Raw genomic sequence first — 15,489 nt, 5'->3', positions numbered from 1 at the left:
GATTCAACTTTATTGTCATTGCACAAAGTACAAGTACTGAGACTACGAAATGTAGTTTGGCATCTAACCAGATAGTGATAGCAACCAGATAGTACCAGATAGCAAATAGTGGTATGGTGGTAAAGACATGATAATATAGACAGTGCATGGTATTACAGTATAACGTAGCATACTATACCTGCCTGTTCATTCAAGTCTGTAAATAAAAGACAGACCTCTAGCTCTATCCAAACTCCCAATCTAGCCAGACATCTATTATGCATTGTCCCCAATCATTCACCTGTGTGTTTGTTACAATGTATTGATAGAATTGTTTACCAATTGCGAATATATTCTCTGATGTAGATTGATGTGTAAAGACAAATATCGGAATTGCTAAAGAACTACTAATATTGTACTTATCATTTCATAACTGTAGGCCTACATATCCAATTTTGTCTACACTATAATGTCCTTGCACTATATGTCTACACTATCATGTATTTGCATTATATCACTATTTGCACTTCTGGTTAGATGCTAAACTGCATTTTGTTGTCTGGTACTTGTACTCTATCTAATCTCAATCTAATCTAATCTACTCTAAATCTGAAAATACAGAAAGTAAATGTTAAAATAATCTTATTATGAGATTACATAGAGGCCCCATGTTACATAGAGTCGCTATTGAAGTTACATGGAATTATTATTGGTTATTACATATTTAGTCCCTTCAGGTTACATGGAAGCCCTAAAACTGGTTAGCCTTTAAAGATTCTCTCTCTCTCTCTCTCTCTCTCTCACTTTCCCCAAAGATGGTCCTCTTATGTGCATCATTATGAGATTTTACTTTGTTGTAAAATGGATTCCAAATAGAAGCCCATCTTTGATGTATCGAAGTAGGGGGAAAGGTAATGTCATGGAACACATTGTGCTCTAATAGATGCATCCTCACGATAGAGGAGAGCTCTTACCGCAGGGAGGATTGGGGTGTGAAACAAGTCTGTGTTTTGGACATCTACTGAACTCTCACTCATCTGCACTTACACCTCCTCCAGCCAGGTGATGACACACCATGCACGCACCACGTTCCAGATAGAATCCAAACATACATGATTTTTCCAGTCGGCCTAGCATGCTCCACATGTGTCGTACATGTTTACGCACGCAAGCACAGACATAGACACGCACAGACATAGACACACACAGACACACACAGACACACACTGACACACACATACACACACACACACACCCCTATGACATTTAGTGACCCCCTTAGTCCTCATATACAGAGATGGAGAGGGTGTCATACACACACACACACACACACACACACACACACACCAGGGGCGTGTCCAGGGGGGGGGCAGGGGTGGCTCGTGCCACCCCTGAAATCTGATTGGCCACCCTAGGTGCCACCCTGATTGATTGGCTATCTGCCTAGTCACTCAGAGCAGAGGCCACTTCGCGCCACGAGACGAACTTTTCGAACAGAACACATTTTTGATCAGTGGTGAGGTGTGGTCTTGGCGCTCCTGAAGAAATGTGAGTACCATTAATAACGTTAGACTTTTGCATAGCTACATATAGGCTACGGTGTTGTGCTAGTGGTTAAAACGTTTTGCTTAACTTGGAATCAGAGTTTAGGATAACATTCGCTTTGCTCTGCGTTGTTTGGAGCTGTGAGAACGCACATTCGAAGTCACTCCCGGAGCATTGATTGATTGATTGAAAACTTTATTAGAAGATTTGCAGAAGTAGGTACATGAAAGTACATATTACATACAAGGTCAACTAACAGGATAAAAACCCATGAAAGCCACTGGCTTATTTCAATTGGGGTCCTTGATTCTCAATTCATCGTTACATGTAAGACAGACAAAAAAACTAGTACTATCTACAAGATAATACAGACAAATAACTATGACTATCTACAAGATAAACATACATCCATCATGGGAAGGACAATACAACAAAACATAAGGTATGTACAGCGGGTAGGACAGGTGGGGACATACACCACAGGTGGGGGCGGGGGACAAAACACAAAGTATGTACAGTGGGTAGTTCGGGTCTTTTAATCTGATTTTTGATTTAGAGGGTCCAGTTACGGATTGCAGTCTCCTGTAAATGTTTTTTGAGAGTGGTTTTGACGGTGGGCAGTGTTTTGCACTCCTTTAAGAATTATTATTATTAATTATTATTAGCAAACAACCAACACATGCTCCGCTTAAAAAGGGTGGTTTCGCTCCGGTTAGAAACGACGCATCGAGGCTGTCCATAGGAAAACAACAGCGCATGCGTGTTGATCTGGATAAGAGGGGGACGAACGGGCAGTTTTCTATTTTCCTGACCAATCAACTACCACGTCTGTTGCTTCAATTGCCTATGTTACTTTGTTTACATAAAGGGCTGTGAGAACGCAAATCAGAAATAATTTATGCAACAATGTTGCAAACTCATCCGCTTGCTCTGGGTCATGATTCAGATGTTCATGTAAGAACATGACCTTAGTAGCCCAATTAAAGTAAACAATGGGGAGTGGAGACAGAAATGGTAATAAAAAGCACAAAATGGTGTGTACAAATTCACCAGAATGCAGGGAATTAAGTGTTAAATTCTCAAAATGGTGCCACCCATGCATAACAAGGTGCCCACCTGGGCCACCCCAGTGAAAAAGGTCTGGACACGCCACTGACACACACACACACACACACACACACACACACACACACACACACACACACACACACACACACACAGTCAGGCACATGCACATGCAGACACACACACACACACACACACACACACACACACACAATGCATTCGGGGGGAAACATCCCTGAGAAACACATGACTCATTCCAATATCGGGGGCATATCTGCCCAATCTATCTCCTCCTAAAGAAACTGCAGTGCGGCGACGTGGAGGAGGCGGGTGGGGTTGTACGTTCGAAGAGGCTTCTCAATAAAAGGGCAGCCTGAGAAGATGAACCCCGAGAAGGTGAAGTTGTATTGCCCTCTAGTGGTCACAGAGGAAAAGTGCAGTGTAAACACAAGCAGCGAATCCCAGTATAAATTATTTATTATTTATTTTATTTATTTAACATTTCATGTAAATATTGCTATTTAATGCGGATTACCAAACAGCCTGATTACAAATATGTGTTTTTGCATTTACAGAGTGTTCACTTAGGCGACATTGAGGAATGAACCGTTTAACTACAAATGACTACATATCCCATGGAAGTTCTCTCTTTCCGGTTTATGATTTTTTTTCGCGCGCGCTCGAAGTGTCATTAGAACTGCTGCTTCTTGTCGTGGAGATACGGTTTTAGTAAACAAACCTCATCGTTTGCAGAAATACTTAAGAAATGGCAACATCAGATTACGACCCATCTTCTCTGCCGGACCTTTTACCCCTGTACTACCGCAGACTGTTTCCTTTCTCTCAATACTACCGATGGCTGAACTATGGAGGAGGTGAGTAGAGTAGGACCTTTTGATTGATTGATTGAAAACTTTATTAGAAGATTTGCAGGAGTAGGTACATGAAAGTACATATTACATACAAGGTCAACTAACAGGATAAAAACCCAAGAAAGCCACTGGCTTATTTCAATTGGGGTCCTTGATTCTCAATTCATCGTTCATCGTTAACCTAACTAGCCTGTTCATCTTCATGACATAATGAATGAATGCATGTGTTGACAGACACCTAAGCCTTGTGCACAATCAAGCTGATTTCACTGTTGTACTCAAGTCCCTACTGTTGTAAGCCCACTATCAAGCTAGCAAGCAGAAAAGTTGTCAGCCAGAGTGTGTATGTCCCTTGTTCGTGACCCTGGTCATTACACATTAGATACCTTTGCCTAATGGTTGGCTCTAATGTATGGTGTATGTAACTACTTCCTCCACACCATCACACACAGCTTAGGCCTAGTTGTCTGTCTCAATGAATCCACCACCAGGTCAAGTCAAGAAATTAAGGCAAATTCTTTGTTTTGCAACCCTCAATAGTGACCAAGAACTACTTCCAGAATCGAGAGTTCAGCTTCACATTGAAGGACGACATCTACATTCGGTACCAGTCGTTCACCACACAGAATGAGCTGGAGAAAGAGATGCAGAGGATAAACCCCTACAAGATTGACATCGGGGCTGTCTACAGTCACAGGGTGGGGCTGGAGTTCTGATCTGGTCACCTGCTATTCTTAATCATCAGGCCTTCGCTCTCTCTCTCTCTCTCTCTCACCCAGCCCCCCCCCCCTCTCTCTCTCCCTCCCTCACCCAGACCCCCCCCCCCTGTCTTTCTCTCCCTCCCTCACCCAGACCTCTCTCTCGCTTTTGCTCTCTCTCCTCCCTCATCTAGATCTCTCTCTATCTCTCTATCTTTGTGTCTCTCCACTCATTCCTACATGACTGATTTGTCTCTCTGTCTACATTCCTAATGTGCTTATTGTCTGCCACCCACAGCCCAATCAGCACAACACAGTGAAGTCTGGAACCTTCCAAGCTCTGGAGAAGGAGCTGGTGTTTGATATTGACATGACAGACTATGATGACGTTAGAAGCTGTTGCAGGTATTTGACAATCGCTGCACAATGTTTTTTCACATTGCTCCAATTTTTACCATCAGACAAAAAGGCTTTCGAAGACAAGTAACATTTTATTATGTTCATAAACACATCGTCACTCACCATAACACACTTCACTCCATATGTCATGTAAGATCTCACAGACCATCAATGTCATTAAATCTTAATTGTCCCTCCTAAAGACCCCCTCATCCCCACTTCCCACAGTTTCTCTACTATAAAGAAAAAACAGGAATTATTTGTTCTCCTAGCATTGTAACTGCCAATGGCCCCTGGTCATAGCATGATTGATTACTTTTTCTTGCTATGACTGATGATGGATGATTCACTTACTTAGACAAATGTGTTTGTTGTAAGTTGCTTGGGATAAATGTGTCTGAGTGCTAAATGCCAAAAATGTAAATGTATTTGGAGCACGTCAGCCAGAAAATACTACCACAGTTGTCGACTACCACAGTCATAGTCAGCTGGTACCTTTGATGTTATTATGCTGGGGATGTGGACTGTTCATCCTCTGTGTTGTCCTATTTGTTTTCCAGTGCTGCAGATATCTGTCCTAAGTGCTGGACCCTGATGACCATTGCCATCCGTATCCTGGACAGGGCCCTTCGAGGTGAGTTCGGGAAAGCTGGTCATGATGTCAGACGCCACCAAAAAGACCATCTGTATCCAATTATTGTTGTATTCCTCCCACTCATTCAAGGGTTTTTTGGGTGTGATTCTGTAATGTAATTTCATAGTGATTTTCTTTTGACTTGGGCTGCAGAGGACTTTGGTTTCCGGCACTGCCTATGGGTGTATTCAGGAAGGAGAGGGGTGCATTGCTGGGTGTGTGATGAGGCTGCCAGGAAGCTGTCTGTGGCGGGGCGCTCCGCTGTGGCAGAGTACCTCAGCCTGGTGAAGGTAGGTTTGTAACTACCAATGGCCCCTGGTTTTGGCATAGATTAAACAATTTTTATGATGACTGATGGATAGACGATTCACTTACTTAGACAAATGTATTTGTTATAAGTCGCCTTGGATAAAGGCGTCTGCTAAATGCCAAAGATGTAATGTAATGTTAATGTTTACTTTTACAACATAACCGATGCAAAACAGGGTGGTTGAAAAGCAAGAGGTCACATTCTATATAGATTATGGACAGATTTGGTGGCCTCACCTGCGGATAAAGAAATACCTCAGGGACTAACTGAGCCTTCGGAAAATGACTGAACTGCGCCCAGCCATATTGTGCTGAACTCACACTTTGTTTATTAAAATCTCTGAGAGCTTATAAATGCTGTGAATTCTTAGTATAGTAAAACTCTTGCTGTTCTTTAGGGCGGGGATGAAACAGTGAGGAAAGTCGTGCTGAATGACCCAATTCATCCATTCATCAGGTAAGACCAATCCACTGGGTTTACATTTCATTTAATGCCCTATTGATATGTATTTTCTATGTTCATACATAAAAAAAGCACCGAAAGAAACTACTACGGTACTACTTCAAATTGAGCTTTAACCCCTCTAGAGAGTCCCTGACGGTGGTGGAGCACTATTTCACCAAGTATGCACTGCTGGGACAGGAGATACTGAGCAGCAAGGAAGCTGTAGACAAAGTGTTGGCCATTCTCCCAGAAGATATCCTTTTTCTCTGTAACTCTTTTTTATTATTATGATTTAAAAAAATGTTTTTAGGGCATTTGTGCTTTTATTGGGATAGAGACCGTAGATTGACAGGAAGGATGGGTGAGAGAGAGGGGAGGATGACATGCAGGATGTGACCATGGCCCGAATCAAACCAGGGAGCAACGCGATGATATGGCATACTCCTTAGTGTGCTACGCCACTTCTGTGCCACCCTCAGTCACTTTTTATGATATTCCATATACAGTACATATTGTAACCAGGGAGTAGCTGAAAAGGACTGTATAATTTAGGAAGGGGCTGGTTATCTAACTAATGGAGCTAAATAGGCAGTGTAGGAGGATACAGGCAGGGGGCGCCAGCAAACCGTTAGACTAGCAGTTACTATCGTTAGCATTAGCATGGGAACTAGCAGTAGCATTAGCCTTGTAATTAGCATTAGCATTTAGCATTGGAACTAGCATTAGCATTAGCTTTGTACTTAGCATTAGCATACAAACAACTAACACACGGTAACGGTATCACATATGAACAACACATTTATTTACATGACGGTTGTATACATCCCCATATATACATTCCCTCCCGGCCGGCCACACACACACTCAATCACTCACTGATAGTCTCTGGCCTGAACAGGCTTCTAGTCCAGGGCTGTGGTGCGCGTTGAGGCCTGGTTGAATGGCATGTGCGTCGATGAAGTTAGCCGACGAAAGGGGGGGGTGACGTAGCAACGCGGAGGGAAAGGGCCGTCTTCGTGGTCCACAACGAGGTGAAGGGCCCAAGTCCGGTGGTCCGCGTCGAAGCTCCGCTGGAGTCAGTGTTCGGTCGCAGTCCGCTCGTGGAGGCGACGATTATGTCCAGCTGGCGTCTCGCTTGGTCCAACGTTGAACAGCCGGCTGCTGGCAAGGCGGTCCAACGGGAACACAACTAAACGGGCTACAGTGGTACACTCAATAATCGCTTTCCTGGCGTCCTCAGCTTCTGCACGGTGTGCGTCGTACTGAATCCGCCATCTTACATTGACTTCGCGTTACTCTCTCTCTCATTTGGTCTCTCTCGTTCTGATGCTCATCCCACACTGACTCGCGGACTACTTCCGTTTCTTATATATACACCACCGAACGTAGCATCCGGGTCACGGACACACCCCGGATACTACGTCATCAAACATATGCATAAACATTACAAGAATAATACATACACTTCACGAAACGTATATGAATAGTATAGAAAATAACAAAGTAAATAACTGGGGCAGAAGGGCTGATTTCGGGGAAACTAAAACTGGCTCTAAAACTGTGGGCCTTCACAACAGCCGCCCCATGAAACCCTCGGTTTCAGTTAACTAAGAAGGCACACTGGCTAGGCTGCTCTAGCAGCGTGAGGTATGAGGTGATAGGACCTTGGTCACTCTGCCTGTCTGCCAGGCGGCGCGTGGAAGGGACTGGTCGATCACCAGTACCACGGCACCTTCGGACAAGTGGTCTCTCTCCCTCAGCAGAGTCTTCTGCTTCTCCTCCTTCTCCAGGGCGCGGATGTGCTCCTCGAAGCAGATCAGAGCGTCTTCCTGGTCCATGTTCTGCAGCTCCTCGTACTCATCGAAGGTGGGGTCGTCCAGCAGGTACTGCTGGGCCTCGGACCAGGTGGTGCGGTAGGTGACGTTGGCCATGTTGTCCAGAATGCTCTTCAGCGCCTCCCAGTTCCTCTTCCTGAGCTGCTTGGCTTGTTCCTTCTCCTTCTTAGCCTGGTAGGCCTTAAACGCTTGCTTCTTCTCACTCAGCTTGGGCAGGGCGCTGTAGAGTGGGTCGTTGATGATCATTCTCATGGCTTGCTCCCATGACTCGTTGGATGAAACACCCTTCTCCTTCAGAAGCTCCTTGAAGGCCTGCTTGGCCTCCTCTCTTGGGTTCCACTTGTACGTTTTCTTCGCCAACTCCGGCCTTTCCTCCTTGGAGGCGTCTACAATACTGGCTGAGACTTTCATGGCTGACGTGTACTCGACGGAGTTGACGGGTGCGTCAATGCTGACCTCGGCCACGTGAGGGTGCATGGCCACCTGCAGGTGTTCCTCGGCAACAGCTGTTGCCGCCATGGCACGGTAGCGCCACCACCGGGACTCCTTAGTCTGGGAGTTGTAGTAGTAAGGCTTTCCCGTGTCAGGCTTGTACTCCTTCCACGGGCATTTAGACAACATTTGCTCAGCAGGAGATTTCAGGTCGTCTGGTTTCTCCCCTGAGGACTGTTTAGTCTCTGTGTTGTAGAAGTAGGTCTTCCCATCCAGAGACTTATGCTCTGTCCACAGAGACTTCTTCTTTGGTTGGTCATCCTGTGGTGAACCATTTGTGGTACTAACTGTTCCAGGTGCACTGGCAGCAATAGATTCCACTCCAGGCGGTCCGGTTGGTTGGTTTGCTTCTTCGGTTCGGACATGGAGGGATGACGTAGCTCTCCCGTCTCTATCTCTCCCCTCGGTAGCGCCTTGGAGGGCCCACCCAAGCGCAGTCTTAACAGCCATCGGGCAGCCTCGTGGTCCTCTCAGCGGAGGACGGAGCGACACGATCAGGTCAGCGTTGTCCGAGCCGATGAGAAGGGTTGGCTCCGCTCCTTCTATCGGGTGTAGGTCTACTCGCCGTAGGTGGGGATATCTTGCGCGTAACCTCTCCAGGGGGTAGTCGTAGCGGGAGAGCGCTAGCTGGTCGGCGGTGAAGACATTCTGAAGCCGATGTCTATCCGACGGCCGCCCCGCCGGGGAGATAGAGAAGTTGATTCTCGCCCCGGTGACCTCTTTAAGGTCGCGACGTATCGTGCGCAGAGTCAGCTTCTCCGCAGTCCCTTGGAGCCCCAACTGGCGCGCTGGCCCCTGGAGAAGGATGGTCCGTTCCGACCCGTCGTCTAGAACGGCGTACGTGTCGTACACAGCGTTGTTGTGGTGCAGTCGGACCTTCACCACCTTCAGGAGGACCTTGGAGCCGCTGCTCCGGGCTGGGTCTAGGTAGTAGACAGGGGTTTCCTCTTCCGGTGCGCGACCGGACCTAGGGCTTCTGGTGCCCTCCGTGGACCTGGCGAGGGAGACCTCGTGTAGAATGTTGAGGTGGACCTCCTCACAGCGATTGCACTTTCTCCTCAAGGTGCAGTTCTTAGCCAGATGGTCGCGCCCACAGTTCCAGCACCTCTGGTTCTCCTCGAGCCACCTCTGCTTGTCCTCGGTACTCAGGTTGTTGAAGTCACTGCACTCATTGAACCAGTGCTCACTGGTGCAGTACGGACATGGCGGTGGACCTCTCCGTCCCTTTTGAGGGGGTTGAGAGGAATCCTTTCCCTCAGGTCGGGCTTTCCTCTCTCTCCGAGGCTCCTCCTCCGTGTGCAGCACTCCTACTGGGCGTCCTCTGTTCGAGCTCGGCCGGTCCCAGCGGTCTCCCTTCTCCCTCTCCTTCTTCGGCTCAGCGTAACCCATGGCGTCTACGTTGGTGTCATGCACTTCCTCCAGTAGGAACTCCGCGAAGGCAGCCATGCTCAGACCCAACTTCCCGGGGTTACGAACGCGCTGCTGTCGCCGGAACCTCTCCTGCCGGAAGCGTGGGATCTTGCGGAGCAGCCGCTCTACGTTGGAGGTGCTGTTGATCTCGCTGGCGCCAGCTGGGCCCTGCGTCTTCAGCATCCCAACCAAGGTGTGCACGCGGAGCGCGAAGTCATCCAGCGCCCGGTCATCCTTGATGGGGGCCTGCTGTTCGAGGGCTTGCAGTTCAGCAAGGGCGTGGTTCCAGGGACGACCGTAGCGGGCATCCAAGTCAGCGAGCGCTCTGGTGTAAGGTGTCGGTGCGGAGGCATGGGCCAGTACCATGTTGTGGGCTCTGGGGTTCCTCACATGCTGAAGGAGAATCGCATATTTGTAGGACTCTGAGCAGGAGTTGTCCAAGAGCGTGTCTAGGCAGATGCGTAGCTCCACATACTGGCTCCTGTCCTCGTCCTTGAAGAAGGGGAACTTGGGTCCCTCCACCTGGGGGAACATCCTGTAGTGGATCATCGGGGCTGGAGTGACGGTCTGGGTGTCCGGCCTGCATGCATTTTGGTGCACTGGAGGACCTAGGGGTGTGCTACGCTCTTGGGGGATGGCTCCCCTCCCGGGCAGCGACGCTGGCTCCCTCTGGGCCGCGTAGCGGTCGGGTCCCTGGTCCTCTTCCTTCCAGGTGGTCAGCTGGGCCTGTAGTTGGACAGTCATGGCGGGGGTCATGGAGCCATCGGCGGGGGGTTCAGGAGATGGCACTCGAGAGGGCCGTGCGGATGATGCTCTGGAGCTACGGGCCGACGGAGGTCTGCTGATGCACACGTCGCGCATGGTCTGCATCACTTCCTCCATCTTCTCCGCGTGCAGTTGCTCTCTCGCCATCTGCCTCTCCGCCGCGCGTTCCGCCCCCTCCATCTGGAGGCGGTCGCGCTCCATCTGGAAGCGTTCACGTTCGAGCGCCTCCTGGCGCTGTCTCTCCGCCGCCCCCATCTGGAGGCGCTCGCGCTCGAAATGGATGCGTTCCCTCTCTCGTTCACGCTCGAACTGGAGGCGTTCTCGCTCTAACGTCGCCTCGGCCTGTTGGCGCTCCCGCTCTAACGCCATCTCGGCCTGTTGGCGCATACATTCGGACAGCGCGGCACTACTCCCTCTGGAGTGCAGGCTATCCGCCCCAGAGGCAGAACTGCCCACGGAAGCCCTGGACCGGTAGGAAGCCACTGAGCGGCAGGAGCTAGGTCTCGAGCGCGCCGTACTGGGAGGCAGATCGTTAAGGCTGAGGCCCTCCCTCTTCCGCCCGCAGGCGCTGTCGGACCGGGCCTCTCCTTCCTGTTCTTCCGTTTCCACGGCAAAACCCTGCGGTTCTGCCATCTCATCCTCAGGCTGGTGCTCTTCGAGGGCTGTCTCAGTGCTAGCCACCCGCGCACCGGCGGACACCTCGGCCTCTCCGACCACTGTATCCCGTGGAGTGCGCTCCTCGCTACCACTCAGTGAGCTTTCGAGCTCAAGCTCATACTCCTGTAACCTCGGAGGCAACCGCGGGACTCTCTGTGGTCGTGGCTCTGGCTCAGGGGGCGGAGAAGGGGGGGTAACTGTCTGGTCTGGTTGGCTGCGCTCAGCCATGCTATCACTACACTACCGATCCGGCTCGAAGGACCAATTGTAACCAGGGAGTAGCTGAAAAGGACTGTATAATTTAGGAAGGGGCTGGTTATCTAACTAATGGAGCTAAATAGGCAGTGTAGGAGGATACAGGCAGGGGGCGCCAGCAAACCGTTAGACTAGCAGTTACTATCGTTAGCATTAGCATGGGAACTAGCAGTAGCATTAGCCTTGTAATTAGCATTAGCATTTAGCATTGGAACTAGCATTAGCATTAGCTTTGTACTTAGCATTAGCATACAAACAACTAACACACGGTAACGGTATCACATATGAACAACACATTTATTTACATGACGGTTGTATACATCCCCATATATACATTCCCTCCCGGCCGGCCACACACACACTCAATCACTCACTGATAGTCTCTGGCCTGAACAGGCTTCTAGTCCAGGGCTGTGGTGCGCGTTGAGGCCTGGTTGAATGGCATGTGCGTCGATGAAGTTAGCCGACGAAAGGGGGGGGTGACGTAGCAACGCGGAGGGAAAGGGCCGTCTTCGTGGTCCACAACGAGGTGAAGGGCCCAAGTCCGGTGGTCCGCGTCGAAGCTCCGCTGGAGTCAGTGTTCGGTCGCAGTCCGCTCGTGGAGGCGACGATTATGTCCAGCTGGCGTCTCGCTTGGTCCAACGTTGAACAGCCGGCTGCTGGCAAGGCGGTCCAACGGGAACACAACTAAACGGGCTACAGTGGTACACTCAATAATCGCTTTCCTGGCGTCCTCAGCTTCTGCACGGTGTGCGTCGTACTGAATCCGCCATCTTACATTGACTTCGCGTTACTCTCTCTCTCATTTGGTCTCTCTCGTTCTGATGCTCATCCCACACTGACTCGCGGACTACTTCCGTTTCTTATATATACACCACCGAACGTAGCATCCGGGTCACGGACACACCCCGGATACTACGTCATCAAACATATGCATAAACATTACAAGAATAATACATACACTTCACGAAACGTATATGAATAGTATAGAAAATAACAAAGTAAATAACTGGGGCAGAAGGGCTGATTTCGGGGAAACTAAAACTGGCTCTAAAACTGTGGGCCTTCACAACACATATACATACACATACATATGATTTTAATTATCACACACACACTCACACATTCTCTCTCTCTTTCATTGTTTTTCTCACTCACTATCAATTGTATACTGGGAACGAGGGAGAGAAAATGCTTGAAGCTGAGTGCCCTTAACTCTAACTTCACATATCAGAAAGGATTGTTTGCAGCAGTTCCAGAATGAGAAGAACCCTGAGAAGCGCTGGGACAGGCTTACGGCCCTGGTCGAAAAGAAACGGGTAGACGATCAATCTTTACTTTATAAAATACAGAATACTGCAATGGAGATTGATTGACTGTCAGAACACATCACTACAACATAACACAGCCATTAATGGCAGGCAAACATGCATTTCTGAAACTTTTTTTCCCCATCCAGGCTACTGTCAAGAAGGGCCACCACTTTGAGAAGGAGATCATGCTGCAGTATTGTTACCCTCGGCTTGATGTAAACGTCAGCAAAGGAGTAAACCACTTGCTAAAGAGCCCTTTCAGCGTCCACCCCAAAACAGGTGAAAAGAGGAAGATGACTAACATATTGCAAGATAATGACATAACTGATATGTTGCCTGTGAGAAGAAAAACTAACAACACATCTCTCACTGACCCCCCCCGTGTTCCTCACTTTCTCACAGGGCGAATCTCTGTTCCTATTGACCTGAGAGAACTGGATCAATTTGATCCCTTTGTTGTACCCACCATCAGGTAAGCCATTGGTCAGTTTGTGTATCTGACTGCTCCTCTGGGCCTCTGTTGAGGACTAATTGATATGTGAGTTATACTCAACTGTTCTGTTGTTATGCCTCTGTCCAGTCAAATCTGTGAGGAGCTGGATCGGCCTAGGACAGAGGAAGAGGAAGAGGAGGAAACCAAGGAGAAGGAGAAGGAGAATGAGAATGAGAATGACAAAGAAGCAGGGGAGCGACGGAAGATACGAGGTACCCATAAAAACCCAGAAAGATCTGGATACTATACTACTATACCTGTAGGCTACTGTCTATAGCCCTGTCCGGACGGCATATAAATTACCTGAGGACCTCGGTAATATATGTTTTTTCTGGGGTAATTCGGTAATTTTTATCCCGTCCGGACCGACCATGTCAGTGATTTACTCCAGGGACCCCAGTAATTATTCCGGCTGGAATTACCTACTGTGTTTCAGCAAACCCTGAGGTCCTCAGGTAATTTTATTACCGTCCGGATCGACATGTCAGTATTGCATGATTTTGCGCGATATTAATACTAGAATGTACCGTTTTGACCGGGGTAGCTCTGTGCAAACAATGGATGTGGATGACATTATTAACTCCCTTGAATCTCCACTATCGGATAACCAAACCACCTAAAAGGTTAATCGACGACGACAAGTGACGATGGACTGATTTCTTCTTCTGAACCAGTTCTAGCGAATTTACCTAACATTAGCTTGTAAACTGTGCAGTTTGTATGGTCTGGATCTAGCACTCTATAAATCACGGTGTCTGACAACACACAGGGATGAAGTTAGGGGTGGGAATCGCAAGGTAACTGACGTATTGGTAACCGTACAATATTACCCCCCGATAATCTATACATTGTAAGAGAAAATTCATCAACGATACATCCCAATATCTGTTAACTGATATTTCATAACGTGGTTCCAGTGTTAGCAGCATTCGGCAGAAACCTTCGTTTTCCACACCCCTGTACAGGCGAAGGTCCTTGAATGAATGAATGAATGAATGAATGAGCCCTCGGGGAGTTAAAGTTTGTTTTGAAATATAATCGTTCGAGACTTTAGATCTCGTATCTGTTTTTCCCCGCTTTGCGCCATTTCAGCCATTCATCTTCTTAATTTTAATAACATCAAAACATTCTGATAGAACATCGACATGCTAGAAACACATAACTACACATAATTAGATGCGAACACAGCCCCAAACGCGAACACATCCCAAAACGAAAGTATTTACAAATTATGAGTATTTCGTGATCGTTAAACTGCTGTTTATTATATCGAGTGGGTACTTTAAAACGTAAAGTTTCGTGTTATGAAAAAAACTAGTCTGCGAGTGGTGTCGGCTGCGTTCGGAAATTCGCTCTGGAAATCTGATCAGCAGTCACGGAATGCCTCTTGTCCAATCAAATGACTTGTTGTTGCTACACGTGCGTTGTGTTGTGGGTCTGACAAAATATCCGGCAGGAACAGCTTCTTCTTCTGTGATGTTAAATGGCAGCTTGCACGCGAAACGCAAACATGCATGGAGATTTTTTATTCCATCCGGATAGGTCATTAAAATCACTGGGGTCCTAGGGTAAAAAAATATTACCGAGGTCCTCAGGTAATTTATATGCCGTCCGGACAGGGCTTTAGTCTATCACTGTTATACAAGCCCCATTCTAATGCTACAAAGAAGACACAATGGCATGGATGTGTGCTTTTATACCATTGTACCATGACTTTTATGAACACCAACACTTCCAATACTTGTCTGTTTCAACAGACTACAAACGAACCAGCTTGGCCAAGTATGTGAAACGTTTTGATCAGTTTCTGGAAGGGATGGCTCGCTTACGGAAAGGGGAGCTTCTTAAAAAGAGTGGTGAGTTTGATCAAAAAATTCTGTGTGAAAGACGATCACCATAACCTTCACCATGAATTAAAAATTCAGGTTAATAAAAATGTGTTGATCATTGATTCCCCATTTCTTTTCTCAGATCTCCAAAAGGACTTCTAACCCTGCGCAGTGTCCAACAGAAAGCAAAAACACCATGGTTTAACTCATACTGTACAGCATACTGATTTTGTAAGCAATGCAAGCCCCTTTGCAGTTCAATGTCTTGGGATACTAATCAATTCTTAATTTTGCAACCCACCCAAAACTGTCACTGACAAAAAAGTACACTTCAGTCAAATGCACTGAACAAGGGTCTCAGTCGAAGAATGTCCATGCAAATACGTTATTACATATCAATGATTGAAAGTGAGTGTCAAGCAAAATGTTTGTAGATTGTATCTTCTTTATTATTATTTTTCATTAAAATGATATTGTAATACCGTGTGTCTCGA

At 47.5% G+C, this 15,489-nt stretch overlaps 1 protein-coding gene across 1 annotated transcript; it reads left to right on the top strand.

The window, feature by feature from the left end:
• The first annotated feature begins 3,354 nt into the window (after positions 1-3,354).
• On the top strand, positions 3,355-15,314 carry prim1 (DNA primase subunit 1). Its single transcript, XM_080533138.1, has 13 exons — positions 3,355-3,464; positions 4,002-4,159; positions 4,458-4,564; positions 5,119-5,192; positions 5,346-5,482; positions 5,900-5,958; positions 6,090-6,206; positions 12,595-12,679; positions 12,820-12,952; positions 13,076-13,145; positions 13,254-13,378; positions 14,924-15,022; positions 15,138-15,314. Exons 1-13 carry the CDS (start codon positions 3,356-3,358, stop codon positions 15,155-15,157), a joined length of 1,293 nt encoding a protein of 430 aa, XP_080389264.1. The 5' UTR covers position 3,355; the 3' UTR covers positions 15,158-15,314.
• Positions 15,315-15,489: the final 175 nt, after the last annotated feature.

Source organism: Nansenia antarctica (assembly GCF_963989245.1).
Source record: "Nansenia antarctica genome assembly, chromosome: 6".
Classification (NCBI taxonomy): domain Eukaryota; kingdom Metazoa; phylum Chordata; class Actinopteri; order Argentiniformes; family Microstomatidae; genus Nansenia; species Nansenia antarctica.
This window is presented reverse-complemented; position numbering and strand designations above follow the sequence as displayed.